Genomic DNA, 24,898 nt, shown 5'->3' on the forward strand with positions numbered 1-24,898 from the left:
CTGTGTTTCTGTTGTGATTCGGTCCGTGTATCGCTTCTGCGCATATTCAGACCTCTAAATTAAAAGCAAAGTTAATTTGCATGAGTGTGAGGAGTGTGTTTGTGCACGTGTCGATGTGCGCTCTTGTTCCTGTATGTCATCAAGGACTGTCACCCTCTCGCTATCTTCCAGACCTGTTATCAGGCACTCACCAAAAAGAGAAAAAGAGGAGGATAAAGCAGAACAAAAAAAAAGTCAATTTACAGAGAGCGCCCATCTCTTCTCTTCATCCCTTTGGTTTTTTCGCCTTTCTTTCCACTAGTCCAATGTACAGCCAAATAGCTACCTGTCACTGGGGCTTTGTCCCCGTCGCGGCTCATACTAGCAGTTTTGTGCGCATTAATTTTTAATTGCACTCCCTCATACAACAATCGCTCTCTCTTCATCCTCCACTCTGTCTCTCTGTCAATGGAAGGTGTCGGATCACGGGCTGAGAGCAGACAAACACATGGAGACTGTTGTCACAAAGCGTAAAAAAGACTGGCAAAGTGATGAAGCCAAGCTGCCTGTGTGTGTGCGGCTGTGGACTGCTTTTTACAAGGACTCTCTACTGTATATTTTGCGTATGACAAACACAACTGAACTCTATGCAAATTATAGTCTTTGTGTAAATTCTGCATTTCTGTGGGAATTATATGAATTACCTTTCATATGAATTATTCCATTCGGCTGCTGTAGGTTTCTGTATGTGTTAACTGTTATGGTGTGACTCAAAAAAAAAATTCTGCCACTGAATAAAAAAAGAAAATTGAAAAAAAATCGGAGAAAAAAAAAAACTATTCAAGATGCAATCCAATTAAGCTGTCTAAGCTATAATTATTATTATAAGACACTTATAAACATTTTAAAGAGCGGGGAAAATGCTTCCAATATCTATATAGTTAGTTGTTGACGTGTGGTTTAAATTACATTTTTCCAGTCAAATTCTGCTGTAGATGCTACGCAATTTAGCCAGATGCTAACGTTTGTCCCAATTTGTGGCATTTTGTAGTATAAGTACTGTGAGCAGAGCCGTAGCTGGGGTATCCAGAGCCCCGATGCTTGAAATCGTGTTCCTTGTCCCCCCGCGGTTGAAATCGTGGGGTCCCCCTAAGAGTAAGGCTGAAGGGCCCTAGATTCGTCACCACCTTTCGTCCCTAGCAACAGCCCTGAGTGCGAGTAGTGTGTTCACACTGAAAATTCCATAATGAAAAAGTGCACTTCACATACCCGAACAATGCACTTAATTAACCGATAAAACGAAGTGTGGAATGTTGGACACTTCATGCACTCAACTGTCGCAGCAGAAGGGGAGGGGCTATCAGATTCCGACGTTAAATCACAGAATAACTTCAAGAAACAGCTATGATCCGCACTCAGAATCTGAAATCCTTTTAGTCACTTTATTTCATTTTATTTCACTTATCCACATAAAATATGATCCCGTTAAATGCATCCGACAATAATTTTCATGAAACACAAGACATCATTTTACATTAAAAACAATAACTGAGTATCACACAGTCAAAAGAAACTTTCCCTTTAACCATTTAGACAAATTAAAAATCCTTATATGTCGGAAGTAATGCTGCGTTCAAGTCCTCCTGGGGAGTTCGTACTTACGAGGTGGGAAGTCTTGTTTACGACGTGAGGTGCGTTCAAGTCAGTTTCGTCGGAGCAAAATGGCGGTGTACCTACTTTTAATGAATTACACGAAAATACAGCAAGGTTTGTTAACTCTGCTTCTGCTAATAAAAAAAAAAAGAAGAACAAAGAATACGCATCAGGTGTGTTTTTCTATTATGTTTTTTCATTAGCTTATGAAGCCAATGTAAACTCTATCATTTGGTATAATTTTTATATTACAATGATATCATATTTTGTGCAGAGAGCTTGCTTTATAAATGAAAAAGCCTTGCAATGTCAATGAGTAAACATTGAAATTCAATTAAAATGTACCGTCAACAGACGTTGAATGAATGTTTCTCACTGACACGCCCCCAACTCGTATAGATCGGGGCTTAAAGAAAATCCCGAGCTCCCCACTGGTATTTACGACATTGTGGTGGCGTTCAAGCGCGTTCAACTCGTCGTTGAAACAATGGAGGATGCTGTACAGATCACAGAGGGTGGGGTCTAGGCCACAACCACACTGTCAATCAAACCCCTTGCTCAGTTCTACGTCACAAAGCACTGAATAACAGCTCGTTCTGTAAAAAAACCACTGGGTGGATTTTTATCATTCTAGGGTGGTTTTGCTCACACACTGCCAACACACATTTATGTTAAATAAATGTTAAATAAGGTCTTCTTTTTTATGTTTTACGATGGGTGGCAACCAGCATTAAGCTGCAATGCCGCCACCTACTATGTTGGAGTGTCAGATACTGATTATTTAGGATTATCATGTCAAATTAACATATCAATATCTCTTTTATTTTTAAAGGGTTAGTTCACCCAAAAATGAAAATTAAGTCATTAATTACTCACCCCCATTCTGTACCAACCCTGTAAGACCTTCGTTCGTCTTCGGAACACAAATGAAGATATTTTTGATTAAATTTGAGAGCTGTATAACTACCACATTGGCTCCTAAGGGACTGCCTCTTGACGGCCCAGAAAGTCAATGAAGAAAATGTTTAAATATCCCAAGTGACTACCGTGGCTCAACTATATGTTTATCAAGCGACGCGAATACTTTTTTTGCGAAAAAACAAACAAAAATAACGAGTTTATTCGACTATTTCTTTTCTTCCTTGTAGGCCAGAAACGAGATTTCCTTAGATTTCCACGACGCATGCGCGAGAATTGCGATCTGAAGTAGTGTAAGCTGGTGTAAGCAGATCGCAATTCTCGCGCATGCGTCGTGGAAATCTAAGGAAATCTCGTTTCTGGCCTACAAGGAAGAAAAGAAATAGTCGAATAAACTTGTTATTTTTGTTTGTTTTTTCGCACAAAAAGTATTCGCGTCGCTTGATAAACATATAGTTGAGCCACGGTAGTCACATGGGATATTTAAACATTTTCTTCATTGACTTTCTGGGCCGTCAAGAGGCAGTCCCTTAGGCAGCCAATGTGGTAGTTATACAGCTCTCAAATTTAATCAAAAATATCTTCATTTGTGTTCCGAAGACGAACGAAGGTCTTACGGGGTTGTTACAGCATGGGGGTGAGTAATTAATGACTTAATTTTCATTTTTGGGTGAACTAACCCTTTAAGTATCATGATTGTCATAAATACTGGTACATTGCAACACCCCTAATTCAGTGCCATTATACATACGATTAAAATACAACACTATTACCATCTGATGCATCACTGTACTGTACAGAATCGAAGCAGAAGACTGATCCCGTACGTTTAATTAACTTCCAGTTCTGTACCGCAAATCCACATTTCCAGCAGGAAAAAAGGACAATTGCGCTTTCTTTTGTCAACACTTATACACCCGCTCACATGCAGAAATGAAGAAGGGAGAGGAAGGTTAAGATCAATGAGCCCAGTGGAATTGCATTCCAATCAATGGCATCCCCCTATACACGGGCAAGTTAATTAGCGTTATTGTCAAAACACAACAGCCATCTCCCTCTCTGCGTCTCTCTTTATCTCTCTCATCCTCCTGTTTTCCTCTCATTTAAACTGAAAAACTTCACTCTCGTGCTCATGTACTTCAAATTTTACGCTAAACAGCGCATCAAGCCCCCTTCTGTCTCTCTGTCTCACAGGGGTTCGTCGGTGTGTGAGCTGGGAGGAGGGATGACGTGTCTTGCCGGGCTCATGGTAAGTCAAAAGTGAACGCAAAAATGACACAGTACTCTCACACAGACAGACGGTCACAGGCAAATGGGCAATTTGCATCAGCATGGGTAATCTAACATGGCATATTGTAAGCAACATGAAATCGGCCGTTGCACATTGACATTTCTACCTCAGTGACCATAAACACACGTGGACCATTGGGCTAACGTCATCAAAACTGTTCAAACACACGGGCTTGCATATGCAAGCGCTTTCTTTCTTGGTGTCATACACACACACACACACACACACACACACAAACACCAGTGGCTTAGACTCTAGCTATGTGTAGTGTATAGTAGTTTGTAGTAACCTCTCCAGATGGACAGGCTTAACATGTTATCGATTTCACCTTCACAAGACCAGCCTTCCGGTATCTCTCCACTCAATACCCCCGTGTTGTGACATTACGGACCACCAGTGGATCGCCTTCCTCGCCCCCCCCCCCCCCCCCCCACTCAATCTCTCATCTCTTTTTTTCTTTTTTTACTCGTATTCCACCTTTTCTCAGGTCTGACTTAGTGCCTGTGTTTATCTACGTCCTTGACAAGGAAAAATGGCTCCTCTTCTTTGTCCTGTGCCCTGGAGTGCTGTGGTTTTGGCAGTACCACCCATGTTTTTCTTGGGTGACTGGTTGGTTTCCTGCAGGTCTTGATGCCCATATGGCTAGCTGGTGGTGTGGGCCCTGTGACCTGACTCTTGCCCACAGGGCAAAAAACACAGCATCACTCTGGAGAGATATTTCTCCTGCATTGTCTCATTTTGTCAGTCCCTTTGTTGTTAATATTAACATGAGCAGCTCATATAAAGACATTTAAACAGTCTGCTAATGATTTTGCGAATTGTGCATCTTCTAAACTACTTTTTTGTCCAGGAAGCTGTTCTCTGTGACAACACATGGTATATTTGTCACATTATGCCATCAAAACAAATATATACAAAATGTTTAATGTTTCTTATGGTCACCCAATTTGCATTTATTTGATAAAAATAGAAGAAAAACAGTAATATTGTGAAATATTTCTATATTTTAATATGTATTAAAATGTAATTTTTTACTGTGATGGCAAAGCTGAATTTTCAGCACCATTACTCTAGTCTTCAGTGTCACATGATCTTTAAGAAATCATGCTAATATGCTGATTTGGTGCTCAAGAAACATTTATTATTATTATCAATGTTGAAAACTAGTTGTGCTGCTTAATATTTTTACCATGATTTTTTTTTCAGGATGTTCAAAAGAACACAATTTGCTTAAAATAGTCTTTTATAACATTATAATTGTCTTTACTGCCGCTTTTGATCAATTAATGCATCCTTAGTGAATACAAGTTTCTTTTAAAGTCCCCCTGGTGAAAATCAAGGTTTTAAATTTGTTTATATGTCTATGTTGTGTTTTAATATGCTTTAAGACAAACCCTGTGCAAATTCATTTGTCAACACCATTACTGAATATTTTCTCCTTAAAACTTCAGTGAACCCAAGAAAGTCTCAAAAACATGGTTTGAACATGCTGGTCTTTCTGACGTCACAAACTACCTTGTAACCAATCACGTCAACGAGTGGATCTCTGATCTGGTGTGAGTGAGTGGAGGCAGGGCTAATTTGCATAATCATAGAACTACATATCCAAAATGAGGTAAGGGTGTAGAGTTGCATTCAAGCTATTAAAGGCATGAAGACATTATTTCCAAGGAAAAACCACTTAAATATATAATTTTGGTGATCAAAGATGAGTTGTAAGGGATAAAATGATTGACTACAGCGGGACTATAAAATACTTTTGAACGGAAGTGTATATTAAATGCATTCCTAAACCAATCTCTTAACTTTTTTTGCTTTTTTTAAGTAAAAAAAATAATGCTAAATTCAGTTTCATGCCTGGTAAAAATATATATATTTTAAAAATGTAAATTTTTTAAATTCACTCAGCATTGGCAGGTGTGACAAAGTTATTTTTGCTACCTGTGTTTAAGGAAAGACATCCGAAATCATATCATTCAAAAGCACAAAATAATTCCTTGCAAGCACTTTTATACACACACACACGCACTGCTTCTGCCCACTGCTCCTCTCCAAACAACTGTTACACGGCACCTCTGATAAAGATGACTACTTGAATGAAAAGACTGTATAAAAAGAGGACAGAAAGAGCTGACAGTGGAGCAGCACAAAGGCAGAAGCTTCGCAGTACAAAGTTATATGAAGGGCATCAGGCAGGCCTCGCGAGCCGAGTAAGGAGTGACAGCAGAGCGCGATGGCCCCGCATGATAAACGCCACACTGCAAATGAAAGGCTCGGCGCTCACCATCATCCCCTGTCACAATGCAATTACCCAACAGAGTGATAGCAAGATAGAGGGCTCCCAGCCACCGGGAATGATAAAAGTATTGACTGATTTGATTGAATGATTAAAATAATGCAGACATAAAATGAAAAAAACGGCAGAGACAGACAGAGATGGATGAGAGGGAGCAGGGGAGAAAGAGAGACGGGTGGTCGTTTTGGAGTAGGGCTTTAAAAATCAGCGCTCTTCAGATATGACTGCTTGCGAACAGTGTGCCGAGGATGTCTTGCTTTTGTTTTATTCATTTATTTGTTTATTTTTCATCTTTTTTTTCTTCTCTTTTCCGGCAGATTGCGGTTTGTGCTGATGTGAAGGAAGTTCTGCTATCTGATGGCAACGAGAAGGCAATTCAAAGTATCCTTGCATTTCAGACCGGTATGTGGCTCTGTTCCAAAGACCTAGTGAGCTGCTCGCTCCCTACATAGGCAGCTGCTTTCTAAGGCAGTGCCTGAATTGAAATGAAACCTCATGAGTGACTGATTTGAAACAGTCTACTTAGGCAGGATTTAAAAGCACAGGAAACAATTACAAGCGACATGAGAAGAAAGACACTTTTTTTTTTTTAATTTGAATAAATATATAATATATATTTATAATATTGTTTAAAAAAGTTAAAGAAAAATACAGGTTCAGTTTTAAGTTACGGTTTACGTAAGTTACGTTTTTTTTTTTTTTGGTAACAATTTAGTTTTGGGTCCAATTCTCGTGATTTAAGTTGCTTATTAGCATGCAAATTATTAGGATATTGGCTGTTTATTAATACTCAAAAAGCATATATTAATGCCTCATTCTACACCCCTGTATCCTACACTATACCTAAACTTAACTACCTTACTAACTAATAATAAGCAGTAATTAAGAGTTTATTAAGGCAAAAGTTATAGTTAATAGTTAGTTAATAATGAGAATTGGAGCGAAAACTAAAGTGTTTTTAAAGAGAAGAAATTGTATTCAGCAAGGATGCATTACATTGATCTCAAATATATGCTGGCCTTTTGAGCTTTCTATTTATTATAGAATCCTGACAAAAATGTATGAAAATTCCACAAAAACATAAAAACAAAAATAGAGCAGAGCAACTGTTTTGAACATTGATAATAATAATAAATGTTTCTTGAGCAGCAAATCAGCACAGAGTTTCTGAAGGATCATGTGACAATGGAGTGATGAAAATTCAGCTTTTCCATCACAGGAATAAAATACATTTTAAAATGTATTCAAATTAAAAACTGCTATTTTAAATTGAAATAATATTATCAAATAAATGCATCCTTAGTGACAATGAGAGACTTCTTTCAAAAACCGACCCCAAAATTTTGAATGGTTCAATCTGTGCTGTATTTCCCCGCTGAAGAAAAGCAACGGAAATGTAACATCTTAAACCAGCCCAAGATGGTTTGCTGGTCAGTCTGTTATGTTGACTGGTTTTTAAAGAGTTTTTGGGAACTTTTTAATCAGGCAGGAACATAATCAGCTCAAACCAGTTTATGCTGGTTTTAATAGGTTTGATTTTCAGCAGTATTATTATTAGCATTTCTCTTGTTCGTCCACCATCTTAATACAAATATTTTCATTAAGCTTCTGTGATACTTACAATTAGTGCAAAATGAGGTAACTTAGAAGGCAGCATAATCAGGCTGCCTAACTTTTGAAAAAAAAAACTTCATATTGTAAATCATCACCTTATTAAAATGCTCCATACAGACAGAGGCAACTCACTAGGTTTTGGAACGGAGCTTGTAAGTTTGTGTTTCCACAATCATCACTTTGTTTTGCAGAAGTGCTGACAGCAAAGTGTGTAGTGTGTGTATATTATAGTAAGTGTGTGTATATATAGAGTGTAGGCTATCTTTGTGAGCTTAACCCAGAAAAGATGTCTGTTTAACCTGTATTTACCTCAGATATTCCTCTCACTTCCACCTCGCTCACACACACACACACATGCACACATTTTCAGTCAGCCATTCTTAACGTGCACTCGGCACACGCACACGCTCCTCGACATATCCGAATGTGAGGCAAATCATCTAGCTGACACCCGAAACCTGCATTTAGCATGTTTAATACATATTCATGTCATTGAAGGCTACCGCTGTGTGTGTTGACTCACCTGCTCCTTGTCTCTCACCCTCTCCCCCCTTCTTCCATTCCTCTATTGACTTTCCCTTTTGCCAGGAGCACAGATGAAGCTTAAACAGGTGTCAGGGTATAGCTCGAACCTTCTTTCTTCATTCCCATTCTTTGCTTTTTCTTATTCCCGCTCTCCATCTCATCTTTCCACCGCAGTCACTCAGATTAGCCACGTCTCTTGGCTCACAAAGGCAGGAAAAGCGGAGACGACAGACGTGACAGCAAAAAGTCGCAAAATTACTGTGCCCACGTTCATTAGTGCAACAGCCAGCGCTGCCACTACAATGAGCTTTTATTGAATATCAAGACTCAAAGAACAATGGCCGTGGCATGAAATTAACACAATTCCTCATTGAGAAGAGATTTGTTTAAAAGAAAATGGAGGGAAAGGGAGCAGAGCAAGACATACTCAAAACATTCAGAGTCTGTCTCTAAACTGCTTCCTGTAATAGAGTGTGAACAGACTGGCAGTGGGCTGATAGAGCATTAATTGGCAGTGCTTTGTTTCAGAGATGTGTCTGCCATAATAGAACGCTGAAGAGATTATCTGATGATCGGGCAAGGCCAGGAAAGGACAAGCTGTCTTGTGAGAACATAGTGTTTTCCTTCTTGTATTAGAGGGAAGAAAAAGAAGGTATAACAAAATTATTAAACCCATTTTGTTAGTGAAATAAAATTAGCATGGATCATAGGAGTCCTCTGAACTAGTAAGAAACATCCACTTTTGTTCTGGTTCTGTCATTGCAGTAAATCACGCTGATTAAATCTAACAATCGCTTATAAGTAATCATATCATGCAAAACCGTGCAAATTATAATTTGTTCTCAAATTGTTAATGTTAACAGCATTGCGTGACTACATGTAATATCCTTCCGATATTATCCTTGTTTTCGCATGAGTCCGGGTGCAGTCTCTTTTTTTCACTCCGAAGTCTGAATGAATTCTTTTGTATTTTACAGCGGGTGAATCTGTTGTCACTAGTGATTGTCGTTTGATCCTTTCTGGACCCGCCATCAAATTGATGCGTTTAATTATATCAAGTGCTGTGAGAAAAGGCTACAAATCTCCACCTCCAACATCCTCACACTCAATATAGCCTATAGCCGAGACTCTATGTGTACAGATGTGACGCAAAGACGTGCTCGAATCTCCCGCAGAAATCAACCAGTACCACTGGAATTTAAAACATTATTACAAGCTTTCCTTTTGAATCGAGCTGAGGCAAGCAGATCGTTTTGAACACTGGCTGGTTATGTATTTTTTTCAAAAATGTATTTTGGATCTTTTTTTTTAACCCCCCAAAAAATCTACGGATTGCTAATGGTAACAATTAGATCATAGTCTAAAGTGGGACCTATACTTTATATACTATTATATAATAAATAAAAAAAGTTCATTTTTTTTAAGGTCGACAATTAAATTATATATTTCATTGTGCCTGTCAACCTAAAAAAGACATTTATTTATATGTAATAATTATATATAGTTATTATGATGCAGTAACTTCATCAATAACTCGTAGTTCAAAATTCTCAACTGGAGAACTGAACCTGGCTAGTGTTAAGACATCTGTTATTTTGTATACGTGACAATTGGATTTTACTCCAAATACAATATGTAAATGTTTTAATTTTTTTGCTTCCTCTACTAAATATGACTCAATTAGACATTACTACAAGAACACATGGACTCTCTCTTAATTTTTCTCTCACTCTCTCTGCATCAAGAAATGAGCCCAATTGGGAGTGACTAAAGTGTACCACTGAGTGGTTTCATGACTTAAGTTTTGATCGCAGTCTGTGTTCTCAAAAGACTGGCTGAGCTCAGATTAAAGCTGTGCATGTATAATCAAGAGACCCTATTGTTAACTGCTAAATGTCACTTCTCACATTCTTTAATGGCTGCTGCTTTCTTGAGCTTTACAAACTCTTTAAAGCAGCAGCCATGAAACTTTGGAAGACAATATATGCACAGGTGTTCCACAGGAAGTGCGGTTTTGATCATATTGTGTCTCGGTTTAGCGCTGACCTCTCCCCCAGTGGTCTTTTCCTGATGGGATTACACTGTAAGCTTTCCACTCTCGCTCTCCTTAGCAGCAGATCGCACCAGTGTAATGCGTGCACCCAGCCTCCACCCCTCTTTCATCAAGGGATTTGCCCTCCATCCCTGCGCTATAGATTGGATTTGCTACGGTTGTTTTCCATGGAGCGAGAGGGAAAGCGGGGCAGAAAAAGCGAGAAATCGTAATTGAATTAGTTTAAAACTGTCGAAAGGTCTATTCATAGATGCGCTGACATCAATCCAGGAGTATAACCACAATGGGTGGAGGCCCATCCGAAGAGATGGCCGCAGGTTAAAAGCCTCCCTATTGATTACCTATGATGATGCTTTGCATGAGTTGGTTTTGAGCTCAGTGGTAATCTGAGGATGAGGTGCGGAGAGAAAAGGAAGCAAACGGACTGTGTGGGTTGACGTCACATAAGACGGCCTGACATAATAGAGTAACATTAAAATCAGCTCGTGTAATGGGCTCTAAGTCAGAGGGATAAAGGAAATGATCTTGCTATTGTTCCACAATATCTCACCTATCTGTCTGTCTGTATGTCTGTTCTACCTGTCTAGGGGTTTTTTTGTCACAGACTCCATGGTGATGGGGAACAATTTGGGGAAATTTTTTTGTGTTCCCAGAGAAACTTTGCAAAAGTTTGAAACACTTGCTAAAGCAATGAAATATAATAATAATAATAATATTAATATAAAAATACTTTCCCTCCCACCTCGTATTATTTAATCAATTCTTTTGAAAGCAAACACAAAGTTTTTTGGGGAAAGGCAAAAGTTTTGCTTGACAATTTATGTACAATGCATTATAATGGTATTCATAATGTACATTGTAATGCATTATATAATTTCATAAATAATTGTAACTAAAGTTAAATGCATTATAGTATTCGCACATTACATCTGACATTGGTTGTTTGTCATGTTTCTTAATGTATTATACTTTATAAAGGTGTAACAATGTATTATAATATATTATAATGGTCGTTATGATTATTCATGAGGTCATACATTAATAATGTTCATTACAAGGTGTAATTAATCCATTAAAATACTTATATAATCCATTATACATAAAGGCTTTAAATGTTACCAATAATTTTTCTTCTCATGCCATCTATTTATCTAGTTCCATGTTTACTTACTATTTTTATTATAATTGATACATTGTTTTTAATAATAATAGTAATAAATAATATGAATAATAATAATAAAGTATTATTAGAACGTTTTTTGTTCGATTAGTTGAATTGAATAGTGAAGAAAAGCAGCCATCAAGTGTCCAGCAAACCTGGGAAGTCCTTCAGTACCGTTTATAAATCCTCCCAGGGTGCACCTCGAGTTGATTGTGACAGATTGTCGATTGACGGTGTGCATAGCACTACTGACCAATAAGCATCCATGACTGGAACTACAGTTTAGAATTTGTGTCATTTCATACTTTTGAGGCCTTCGCTATTATGATAAACGAGGTGTGCTCAAACTTTTAAATGGTGGTAGTAGATATATCTGTCTTCATGAAGTTGATGTTTGATTTCCATGCTTTCATTAATTGTGAAATAGCATTGCATTTCTTGACTAAGAGCACCAGATGTGCGCAGTGTGATCGAGAGGAACAGACGAGAGGGGCTCTTCCTGTCTACCAACGTGTCCAGCAGGTAAGATCTCTCCTACACCTCCCAATATATTGGACAATGAAAGACAGAGCACTAATATTGCTTTTATATTACTGCATATGAGGTCCATCTCTTATGTCAATACAAATTCAAGTGTCGTTATTTAATGTGAATGTGAATTCTTTGTGGAGTTCAGCATGCCATGAAGCAGTGTTGTAGTACTCGAGACTCGGACTCGTCTCGGACTCGGTCTTGAGTTGAGATCATATTTTAATGGTCTTGGTCTTGTCATGGAATCGTGTCCATTTGGACTCGGAATTGACTCGTACTCGAACATTTTTTTTTTAGGACTCGGACTTATTCCCGAGTCCACTCGAGTTCAATTAAAAATATTTTTCATGATTATTAATGTATGTTAATAAAATATTTCTTTAAATTGATTGACACACCCAGTGATTGGTGATTTTCTAGTGCGCAACTGCGCATGACAAATAGTAATAAAATTACTTTTAACACCACCTACTATGTGGCCTTTTTACCCTAAACTGATCATATTTTTTAAACTCTAAGTAAATTAAGTAAAAAAAAAAAAAAAAAAGGATTTCTTTAAGTAAATAAAAGTAAATTAGGTAATCAACCCTCACTGGTCTCGGTCTTGACTCGGACTCGACCGTCTCTGGTCTCGGACTCGACTCGTACTCGACTCTCTATGGACTCGGTCTTGACTCGGACTCGACTCTCTCTGGTCTCGGTGTCGACTCGGACTCGAGTGAGGTGGTCTCGACTACAACACTGCCATGAAGTATAGGAAAGTGTTTTTGGGTAAAGAGGTATTTACAGCACTTGTGTTCGGGACATATAGTGTCAATAAGTAGGCAAAAATGAGGTCGCAGGGCTCTATGTCACTTCCTGAACCCAGTTGGCCTGGTAACGAGGTATCCACAGTCCGCGGAGCGAGCGCTACGCTCTCTAACGCGCTAAGATGTATCCAGGCAGAGCGATGATGAGCCACTCTTCGTGATTGAATGCCCTCATCTAGAAAACTCAAACACACACACACTCTCTAACACCCCTCTCTCACATTTGCCAAAACACAGCTCATCCACTGCGCACATCATCACGCAAATGCATTATCACCTAAAAAGTAATTTTGGCACTCAGTGATCTAACCACTCTCTCCCCCTCTCGTCTCCTCTCTTCTCTGTTGCTCTGCACACTTCCCCCTCCCTGTGTATTTACACTGGGCTGATGAAGTGAAAGAGTAAACGTATAATTAGCCTGCATTACTTTGATTGTTTTCTTTAGAGATTAGGCTTCCTGTCAGAGCGCGCGGTTTGAGTGGGGTGAAGGTCGTGTGTGATTGGTTGAGGGAGGGTGTGGGGGGGGTGGATTCGCTTTCTCAAGTCAGTGAATAAGCAGTGCGGACCCCCGCTGAGAGAGGAGATTGTATTTCCACAAGACGTAATTTTTGTTTACTGACTGTTAATAATGGCTAATTAATAATCAGATTTGCTTGCCTGGAAACCGGCCCTAGCACTTAAAGAAAAGAGAGAAGACAATTGCCGCCAGACAACGGCGCAAATAAAAGGAGTGTCAGGTGTGTGAAATGTCTCTGGGCGCATCATTATTATGGGGGTCTTGGATGAACGATAAATTGTGCAACAGGCTTTATGACGCAGCTATCATGCCTGGTTCTGTCCTCTTTCAGGGTGGTGAGATGGGACAATGAGGCCGACGTGTCCGCTCTGGAGGGTCGCTTTGACGTGGTGATGTGCGCTGACTGGTAGGTTGGCCCTTTTGTTGAACTGTCAGTTCTTCAGATATCCACTGTCACCTTAAACATGACACCCGTACAATCCAAAACCGATCTTTCGGTCCGAACCGCTTGATTCTGAGCAAATGAAGATATTCTGTACATCATATTCCTACAAAATAAATATCATATCTCTCACTTTACTAGCATCCCCTTAATAAAAGTGTGCACCTTGTGTCCCGGTGATGTGGCATTAATATTCCTGTGCCTGTAACGCTTATCAGATGGCAGACATCAGCTTGCGGATGGCACTGCATTATTTCCCCTCCGCCAGTTCCACCAGGCATTTCCATTTTTCAGAAATTGCCTCTTTTTCATGCTTGGCGTCCCAGCAAATGGATGTCTTAGGCAAATTGCAAATAATTATGCCTGTGCAAGGAGAGAAAGAGAGCGAGAGCGAGATTGTGGAGCAATACAAACATTTCAATTAGCCAGGCCCTGAACATGTGGAACCATTGTTTTGTTTTTTGTTTTTTTTTCCTTTATCTGTCTGTGTAAATGTGTTGTGGTGTGTGCATTACACTATTCTTTTACACTAATTTGGATGTAAATTTTACTACTACATTCAGACTTCGTTATGTAATACAAGAGAATTTAATGTTACTTGAATTGTGTATTTTTAGACAATTTGGGAAATCCAGCTTAGGAAGGCATCATGTGATCAAAAATAAACACTATTTCTTTACTATGTTAGTTTGGTTGTTAAAGGGGAGGGTCTACCCAAAAATGAATTCTGTCATAATTTGCCAACTCAGTCTAATGCTCTAAACCTGGATGAATTTGTTTCTTCTATAATATATTTGTTAGTCGATACAAAGTCATTGTGTTGCAATGTTGTTTTTGAGCCCAAGAACTTATAAGAGGTCATTGATTGTATTATAAAAAATATCCTGCAAGTTTCAGAACTCAAAACTTTCTTGTTAATCAAAAAACAACTTTTATTAAAAAAAAACATGCTTCCAAAACTTCTAACTATGGGCCAAACTGTGGTAACTCCATGTACCTAAACATTATAGATGGCTTAATTTCACCAGTTGCTATTTTTCAACATCAGAACTTTTTAAAGCAATTCATTTTAATACTCATCACTGTTACTCAATCATAACAGTGGGTGTTTACTTCCTTGTCTTGAGTGTGGCATGTATGTCAAATGGAGTTTTTCAATGAGAGGGTCAAAACTGAATAGAAAATATCATATTCTAAATTATGATGTATTCTTATGTTTCAAATTTTGCTAACATAAGTGGACCTCGGAGAGCATTTATAAAAACTTAGAAATGCAAATCTTCTTCAGTAGAAAGTAAGTTTAAAATGGCATGAGAGTAACTAAATTATGACATTTTAAATTTACCCTTTAATGCATAATAATACATGTCAAATTGTGCACCAGTAATGTAATGTTTGGTAGTGTTTTATGTATTTATAGTAAATCTGCTTATCGAAATTTTAAGGGGATTTTATCGGATCACTTAATCATGTCTGATTCCCTGCTCTCATTACACAAGCTATAATAACCCTTTAATTATATACATTTTTGAATCATACACATTTTTCTTTATCAAATTTTTCTTACCACTATTATAATTTATTACATTGTTATTACATTGTTATAGGCACAGCTCTAAACAGGATGTTCTATGGCATTGTCGCTATCTAGCACAAAGTGACAAGGCTGAATGAGGCGGGGAATAATGATACCTGTGCGTTCTCTGGCGATGATCACTAAAGCCTTGTACAGCCTACTACAGTATTATTCTAATGTCAGGCAAATGGCAGCTAATACACAGGTAAAATGTGCAGCAGAGGGCCAGCATGAGATTGATTTGTGTGTAGTAAGAAGATACTGTGTGTGTGTGTGTGTGTGTGTGTGTGTGTGTGTGTGTGTGTGTGTGTGTGTGTGAGAGAGAGAGAAAGTGGAAGAACGTATGTGAGGATGAATCACGCCGCGTTGGCTGTCCCCCCGTGGCTTGCGCTGGCAACTCATCTGTAATTGCCGTCGTCAAGAGAGTGATCGCTCGGCGATTAACGAACATAGCCATGCTGACGATCACCTGCGAAAAGGTCAACAGCCACACTTCTGCTCCGATTAATTATAGTCTTTCAGACAATCATCAAGAAAGGTAGGACATAATGCGGCGGCGCTCGCGCTAGAAGAAGAGAGAGAGAGAGAGAGAAATAGAGACGTAGCCTCAGATATGATAGCAGAAAGTTCTTCCAAAAGACAGCCCTATGTTTCACCTCGTCTTTGTCTTCACAAGACTATGCTATTCTTGTCTGAAAACTATGTTTTAGAGCTGTGCTAAGAGTTGACAAAAGCATGAAATTAGCACCTAAGGCCCACAGCTCTTTACTTGACTTGTGCAGCTATATTTCCTCACTAATTAGCAGTCATGGTAACACTGTTATTAATAAATAATGCTTAACAGATCATTAAAGGCCCCCTGAAATCAAAATGTAATTTCTTTAGCTTTTAGTACGAATATTTTAGCTTATGAGCAGTGAATAAGCTGGCGTGTTGACATTTAGGAGATATAAGCATTCAAAACTTACACTCTCTCACTTCTGCTAAAAGGGATCACGGATTTCACCACAGACTTCAGCTTCTCATCACATCTTCTGTCCAATCAAATGCTCTCTAGAATCTAAAGTCCCGCACCCTATGATACTGTATAAATACCACCTGGCCAAAGCAACCGTTAACACGCCGTAGAGAAATATGGGTTGGAGATGTGTGTTCGCACACTGTGAGGTACACTAAACGCTATTGGCTATTTGACAAGGGGGAGGAGCCATTCAATATGTCCCGCCTTCCTGTTTCAGTGGAAATTACGTCAACGTACGTCAAGCTGCGCATTCCAAAGCACTTCAGTGGGCCTTTTAATGTATTTATTTTAATGTGTTAGTGAACATATCATTAATGTATTTAATGTGTGTAAGTGACAAGTTTATAGTGTAACCCATTTAGGTTTAGCACATTTATACATCTAGTCACTATTAACATGCACGCAGGGAGTCTGTTTTAAAGTGCTGTGGCACTCTGGAAAAACATGGTGTATCCCATCACTTAGATCCTACGTTGGATTGGCAGTAACACCAGGTTAGGGTCAAGTATGTGAAGAAGCAGTCAGCCGTGCTCCATGATAAGTGAATCAGTCATCAGTATCCTCCACTTGATCCCTCCAGCAGTTCCCATGGCAATGGGCACATGAAACTAACAGGTGAATCTCCATACAGTATGTGTGAGAGGTTCTCTTTGGCCCCTTAGGTAAAAACATAATCATGTCTGTTCCCTTTACTAGATAACATTTAAATACAGTAATATGTGTGTGGACATGAGGGGAAACTTTTTTGAAACATTGCTGTCTATGCAACGCCAGTCGTTATGTTTTGTGACCTCCCACAGCAACTGAACCGAAATTGAGAACGCATGTTTTTTAGTGGTCCCTGGTTTATTCTTAGACTGCTTTAGATACACACACGGAACATGGAAGGGCTACACAAACACACACACGGTGTGAATTCCTGCAGTAGTCTCATTGCTGCGAGAGAGCTGATCTCGGCTTCCTCTAAGCTTCCTGTGTGTGCGTGGATTTTGGGCATGTTTATTTGTTTATTTATTTTAGTTTTTAAGTTACTGTATTTATTCTTTTCTTCTTTTTTAAGAAATGGTGAGCTAGTGAAAGAAAGAGTGACTTACGTCTGTGTATTTTAAGAGCACCTAAATATAAAGTTACACTTTAATATAAAAAAAAAATAGCACTTAAATGTGACCGGTCAATCATTTTTTCAGTTACCCCGAAAAGCTTTAATTTGCCAATTTTTTAGATGTAGTTTAAATTGACCACATCATTCAAAGCATTTCAATGTTGAGTTCTGTGTAGTTTGTGATTTTTAGGTTTGAAGCTTTTCTGTCAGTAAATTTCAGTCAGCTGAATTAATAGTTTACATTTTTGACACGCTTGTCAAAAATTAAGATTTATTTCTTTGTTTATTCTTTTTTTTATTTACGTATAATAATACCCATTCTTTGATATGTGTTTTAGTGCCCTAGTGTCACAGTTTTAGTTTAGTTTTAGACAGACAGACAGACAGACAGACAGACAGACAGATAGATAGAAAGATAGATAGATAGATAGATAGATAGATAGATAGATAGATAGATAGATAGATAGATAGATAGATAGATAGATAGATAGATAGATAGATAGATAGATAGATAGATAGATAGATAGATAGATAGATAGATAGATAGATAGATAGATAGATAGATAGATAGATGGACAGATAGATGGACAAATAGATAGATGGACAGATAGATAGATGGACAGATGAAAGACAGTCTCTTCATTTCTATTCGTATATTGCTGATTACTCTATAATCAGCAATAATGTCAATCATAAGCTCCTATATGATGGTATAATTTTTATGATTCATTTATCTGCCTTCAAGGAATCACTTGAGGTTTCATTGTGGGGATTAAGTTAATGCACTCTGGATTAGGTCAGATAAAGTATTAAAATTGGGTCAGAGTGGCAACCTATTCATATTGTAATCTTACTACCGCCACCTTCAGATTAACACGATCAAAAATATTTCAAGTCCTAATTACTAAGCATGTTTGCTATGTATGGTTTTGTTTAGAGTCCTGTACTTCTGCAATATGCTACCACACTTCTATTTATAGCATTTTGAATGCACTGTTCACACGGGTTAGGCAAGAGAGAGGGATTTGAATGTCAGTTAGCCACTGTTTTAGATGACGACATAACACCAACAAGCAAATCTTGTGGCTCCTGGGCATGGCTCTGATTACTGCAGGTGCTGTTGCAGATGGTCATTAGCTTTTAATAAACAGAAAATGCTTTTTATAAAAGGAGAACGAATGAGAAGCAAGTTTTACACCACTGACAGGTCAATATACGGAAGTAAAGGAGGAAGTACTATTGGTGAAGTCGAAAGGGTTTTGTTTGACGTACCCTGTCAAGGCCGATGTAGCCAGTCGGACATTCCTGCACTCTCGCCCCTAAACTCGCCCTCTATTGTCCGGACTGACCTACTCAACCCAAAACACAGGGTCAAAAGTTGAACTGCTAATGAAACGCTCCGAGCCATCACACTCGTGACCGCTAGACGTGGCAGGTGAGATCACACAAATATGGTTTAATCAACATAACTCTGACCTTTGACCCCTAGCAAAGGAGAACAGTGTTTTTAGCAGGGTCAGATGTGAATGGACTCTTTTGCTAGTAAAAAGTTCATTGCTAAAGTCAGTCTGGAACTCCTTTTGCTTTTGGAAAAATAGTTGTTGAGGACTGTGGTATTTGGGGGGGGGGGGGGGGGTATAGAAAATTTAGGAATTTCAATAAACTTATCAAACGTGACAGTCAAGACATTTGTATATTACAAAATAATTTTACTAAAAATTGTGTTTGTTTAAATGTCTAGTCATCAAAGAATCCTGAAAACAATGTATTACGCTTTCCACAATAATATTAAGCAGCACAACTGTTTTCAACATTGATAATAAGAGGTATCGGACCATAAATAACTGTGTGTGTGTGTGGCAATATCCAAAAGCCTTGTTCTTGTGGGGAAAATGTATTATAAAGCTTATAAATCATATAAGTGATGTATTTGAAAATGTAAAAATGCAGAAAGTGTTCTGTGATGGGTAGGTAGGTAGTGTAAGGGGATAGAATATGCAGTTTATATAGTATAAAAATCATTTTGTCTATGGAAAGTCCCCATAAAACATAAAACTAAACCTTTGTGCATGCGCCTATATATATATATATATATATATATATATATATATATATATATATATATATGTGTATATATATATATATATACTGTATATACACACTCTGATATAAGGTGTATTTTTATTTTATTATTTTTTATGTGCAAATATTTGTTTTAACACACACATACACATATTATTTTGGATTATGTGAACACCACCTGATACTTCCCTGATCATTCAGCTCTGCTAGCGTGTGTGTTTTACATTTGATTTGAATGCTGTCACACCACTCAAACAAGATTTGTTCACATCGGTGGGAAAAAGAGAATCTGCATCTACAAATAGTTTTTTCCCCACCATGCTGGAGGATTTATTCTCAAACAATGAAAATAAATAACCTGCTGCTTTATCTGGAACCATTATCATTGCAATGCATTCTAATCTTTCTAGTTTCTCTGTCTTTCTCTTTTTCTCTTAGTCTATTTCTTGACCAGTACAGAGGCAGTCTGGTTGATGCACTAAGAAGATTACTGCGACCTGATGTAAGTGTGTGTGTGTGTGTGGACTCTCAGTAATTAGTTGGCATGCAGTGATTGAGCGAGTAATGGAATGGCAGGATTAATATCATGTAATACTTTAATACTTATTATGTGCAACTTAGATTGGGTCATCTCATCTATTTTATGCTCTGCACTAATCATAAGACCCACAAGTCCTCTTTCATGCCCCCTTGATATAAGACCCTGTACAGCAAATGAAAAACACTTCAATGATAACAATGGATTTGTATTTATCTTTAAGGTTTTTCATGTGTCCACTTTGATATTTGATGTCTTGTTGAGTGTGTGTGTGTGAGAGAGAGAGAGAGAGAGAGAGAGAGAGAAAGTGTATGTGAAGTAAGGCCAAGAAAATAATTATATTTGGGTGTTTTCAACTAATCTCCCTTAAAACAATTTATTTAATTTGTTGTTTATTTAATTAGTTTACTGTCAAAAATTGGACAAGCATGCATCATGCATTCAATTCTGTCATTTCCACCACAACTCAAATTAACAGTAATTTTCTAAAGTTCATAAAGTAATTAATAATACTTAATAAAACAGTAATTTTATTTGAAAAGAATAATAATATGAAATAGGTTTTGCTTTTCACATTTGATATTTTGCATGTTCTGATTACTTGTCTCTGTTTAGCTTGTCAGTAAAAAAAATGTTTATTTATTTATTAAAAATTCTAATATTTTTGGGTTTATAAAATATTTTTAGAATTTGGAGGCTTTCGTATTTTAAGGTTTAAAGTTTGTAACATAATCCATACAGACAAATCCTTTAAAAAGTAACAGCAATAAATGATGAAGGCATAGTAAAAGTTTCCAAAAACATGTTTTAATGTGAAATCCATAACAAACAGAATAAAAGATGAAAATTGTTAATAATTGTTAAAACTTTCTTAATAATATGCAGATTTCCCTAGTCCTATTGCAGAGATTACAATGTAGGGGTGAAACAGATTTATTATTGTGAATTTTTTTCCCCATAGCACTGCTGACCAAATGTTTGAGCCGATTTATTGAAACCAATTAATCTCCCTCCTAATGACTCTAATTTGTTATTCTAAACACCAGTGGACCATCCGGACAGCATACACAGCTGATTAACACATCTGTAAATATGTGGGTTTGTGTATGTGTGTGCTTTGGGCGTACAACCCGTGTAGAGCTTATGAAAAAAATGAAAACATCTGTTGTATTGAGATGATCCCGTTCTCATATTAGTTGTTGTTTGTTTCATTTGTGTTGGTGCCCATTTAATTAAAGCAATATTATGAACAAAATATTAAATAATATTTCAAACCGAAAGGATTTCAAAGAAACTTTGAACCTTTGGGTAATCCTCTTAGCTTGCCTGGTTGGTCTGGGCTTGTTGATCTATAAAGAGAGGGGATGCGCTTCCAGCCATTGATTGGATTAAGTGAGCTTTAATCTTTTTGTTTATTATCTAATATAATACCTGGGAGAAATCAAATAGAATGTAATGATGCAAACCACCACGTACACTGTGTGGGCTTTGAGATGCAGTGGGGACGAGCTGGACCGGATGGAGAATAGAGCTCAGCCCCCTGCACTAAAATCTTAACAGAGTCTACCACACATTGTTATTTGAGGGATTAAAATCAAACTGCTAAAATTTTCCAAACAGAAAACAATCATACTACCTAACACCGCCTCCCACTGTTTTATCAAACAGACGGCTTTGCCCCAAAGTCAACACTGGTTGACTCAAAAATTGACTAGTCAGACCATTCATACAAACAAAGCAGTGTTTTAGGGTGTGTTCACACTTAGTGGTTCGTTTAAAACGAATTAGCAGTTGCTCTACTTGTGTGTTTCATTTGAATAAGTGAACAAGCAGACCGAGACCCCTGAGCATATTGGGTTTCCCCTGAGCATATTGGGTTTCCACTTCCAAATGAACTTTGGCACTGTTTGACTGAAATACGAACACAAGAAAGACCAAAGACATCTAAATGAAGCAAAACCAGGACATGATGTCACAAGATGCGACCCTAAAAAGGACAGAATGCCCATGCACGCCTGTTTTTCTCATCATATAAGCTACGTTTCCATTCCAGTTTGGTACAGGCATTGGAAAATTCCATCTCCTTGAAGCAGACTTTCGTATGTGTGCAACGGAAGAATTCCTGCCACTGTTTTGGCTCCTTTATATATTTTATTTGCTCTTCATGAGTTCTCATCATACATGAACACACATACAACGTTTCGGATGTTCGGGAAGTTCTGTTTCAAAATATACGTTATAAAGCGTCATTTTTAAAACTTTAGGTTCAGTTTTAAAAATGACGTTGTGAACGCTTAGCGAACCATGAATAAATGTATCATTTTCTTTTTTGGTCCAGACAAAAAGAACCGAGAGAACCAAACTAGAAGTGTAAACACACCCTTAAAGCCCCAAAGAGTTGTTTCTGCACATTCAAACAGAACAGGAGTATTTTAAAAGTGAATATTTTAATGATAATAGTCATTGTTAGTAGTATTAGAGATATTTGTACTCAATAACATGAGATATTATCTCATGTCCATGTCTAGGAATCACTCATCTGTAAAGTAGTGTCAGTATTTGGTTATTGAGAATGTAATTTGATGTGGTCGTGTAACATGCATTATCATTTACTTTTACTTGTATTGGATGTTTGTTACCTTGATTTTGCCAAGTCTGCCATATTTTGTTGATCCTGAGACAACAGTCCACTCCTTTTAGAAAATGTAGCCCTATAACCCTACCTATTACATATTCTGAAATTCAGAGGTAAATGATAGGTGAATAACACTTATGTAGAAGCACCTAACCCTGGATGTAAACCTAAACTTGACATAAACTGTCAAATTGTCCCTCAAATCTGAGTGGTTGATTAGAATGGATCAACAAAGATGTTGCACTTGATGAAATTACATTCGCCATTGGATGTCAGCAGATGCACTATTTGTGAAATACTAGTAAAGTATCTCTACACTATGCACGTTTGTGATTTGTCTCTCTAGGGCACCGCTCTTGTATTTGCCCCTACCAGAGGAGACACACTGGCAGAATTCTGCAGACTGGGAGAGAGCGCAGGCCTCAGAGTGTGTCGCTATGACAACTATGACTCACACTTGTGGGACCTTCACCTAAAGGTGTGTGCAGTATGTGGCCTTATTGTATATGTGAGTGCGTGTTAAGTGTTTTAAAGTGTTAAAAAGTTGTGAAACAAAGTATGAAGTTTTTCTGCATTTGCCACCGCCTTTGTCCGTGAAGTACATTTGTATTTTGAACGTTTCATTGAAGTACAGCTATGTCAGCAGGAACAGTAACAGGGAGTCTGTAGCTTAAGCTCAAAATGGACTCTTAAAAGTCAAAAGCTGTCGTTCTTTGAAGCCCCAAATGAATAGGGCATGGTGCTACTTCTTTCCCTCTGCCTGAAAGCACAAATGCCATTCCTAGGTCAAAGCAGCAGTGCCATCCAGCTGGTTAACTTGCACCGATAACACAGCCACGGCTGCCATTTTTGGTTACCAAAGAAGCTGTGCGGACCTATTATGCCCCACAGGCCGAACAGTGGTGGCCCTGCCTATGCCTGAGGCATAAATGGGCCTGTCAGCAGGACTCAAGAGCTGAGTGATTGGAACTTTACTTCTGTAGTGATGGACATAGCTAGGCAGAAAAACTCTTTGGGGTCGTTGTGTCTACCGAGGAAAGACTGGTTGAATTTAGAGACATCAATTGAATGGGGAGGAGGAGAGAGAGGAAGAGAGAGAATCAGAAATGCAGAGTTGTGGTGTATATGTGTGTGAACAAACCTAATACAGTAACTGAAGTGGAAAGTTTTACGCCTGTACACAAAGTCAGTAACAAATAGGGCTTTTGTACGGTGATTTTTCACAGGTGTTTTACCTGGAATTTAAATTGCACATTGCATTGTGTTTTGGAAAGAAATATCTCTAAACGTTTGAATAATGTTCTGACAGAAAATTACCAGTATCATTTTCACTTGTCTTGTGTACAGTAGTTCTTAATCAGAGTCAAGCGAAACAATTGTCAAACATTGTGATGCCAAAAAAAGCATATCAACCAATTACGTATACCTTTGCTACATACATCAATAGAAATAGTAAATTCTATCAGTAAAACAGCAGAAATAGTAAAGTTCCTGAAAAAGGTGCTAACAGAATGCATATTTGAATTAGAATAAGTCATTTTAAATGTGATCGCAGCATTACAGACAGTTTTCTTTGCATCTGTTGCAAATGTCACCTATTAATGTTAATGTCACCTTAATTTATGTCCTACTTTATTTATTTTTTTTAAGTTAAAGGAGTTGTTCACTTTAAAAAAAACTTTTGCTGATAATTTACTCACCCCCATGTCATCCAAGAGCCGTTCTTTCTTCAGTCGAAAAGAAAATAAGGTTTTTGATGAAAACATTCCAGCGTTTTTCTTCATATAATGCACTTTACTGGGAACCAAACGATTCAAGGTCCAAAGACACTTTCAGTGCAAACTGTTCAAAGGCCTTTAAATGATTCCAGACAATGAATAAGGTTCTTATCAAGCGAAACGATCACTCATTTAATGAATAAATAACAAAGTTTAAGTTTTATAAATTCAAATGCTCGCCTTGCTCTGTTCTGTGATGCACGTTCGTGGTTCTCCTGTCTGAACTCGTTCATCAAAATGAACAAATCTTTTTCCGAGTCAATTCGAATGAATGAACCAAACGACTCAGAAAAAAGATTTGTTCATTTTGATGAACGAGGTCGAACAGGAGAGTCACAAACGTGTGTCACAGAACAGAGCAATGCAAGCATTTGAG

General features: G+C 37.9%; 1 protein-coding gene across 2 annotated transcripts in view; it reads left to right on the forward strand.

Moving 5' to 3' along the window:
• camkmt (calmodulin-lysine N-methyltransferase) overlaps positions 1 to 24,898 on the forward strand; it is a 103,779-nt gene that overhangs the window by 72,286 nt on the left and 6,595 nt on the right. The window contains exons 5-10 of one of the 2 annotated variants that reach the window (XM_039672370.2): positions 3,745 to 3,799; positions 6,455 to 6,518; positions 11,941 to 12,013; positions 13,680 to 13,754; positions 20,010 to 20,073; positions 23,091 to 23,222. In XM_039672370.2, the coding sequence (XP_039528304.1) occupies positions 3,745 to 3,799; positions 6,455 to 6,518; positions 11,941 to 12,013; positions 13,680 to 13,754; positions 20,010 to 20,073; positions 23,091 to 23,222 (463 nt within the window). The remainder of the gene's footprint in view (positions 1 to 3,744; positions 3,800 to 6,454; positions 6,519 to 11,940; positions 12,014 to 13,679; positions 13,755 to 20,009; positions 20,074 to 23,090; positions 23,223 to 24,898) is intronic. The other variant, XM_039672371.2, reaches the window with a different exon arrangement.

This window comes from Pimephales promelas, chromosome 11 (genome assembly GCF_988280905.1).
Source record: "Pimephales promelas chromosome 11, fPimPro1.hap1.1, whole genome shotgun sequence".
In the NCBI taxonomy this organism is placed as follows: Eukaryota; Metazoa; Chordata; class Actinopteri; order Cypriniformes; family Leuciscidae; genus Pimephales; species Pimephales promelas.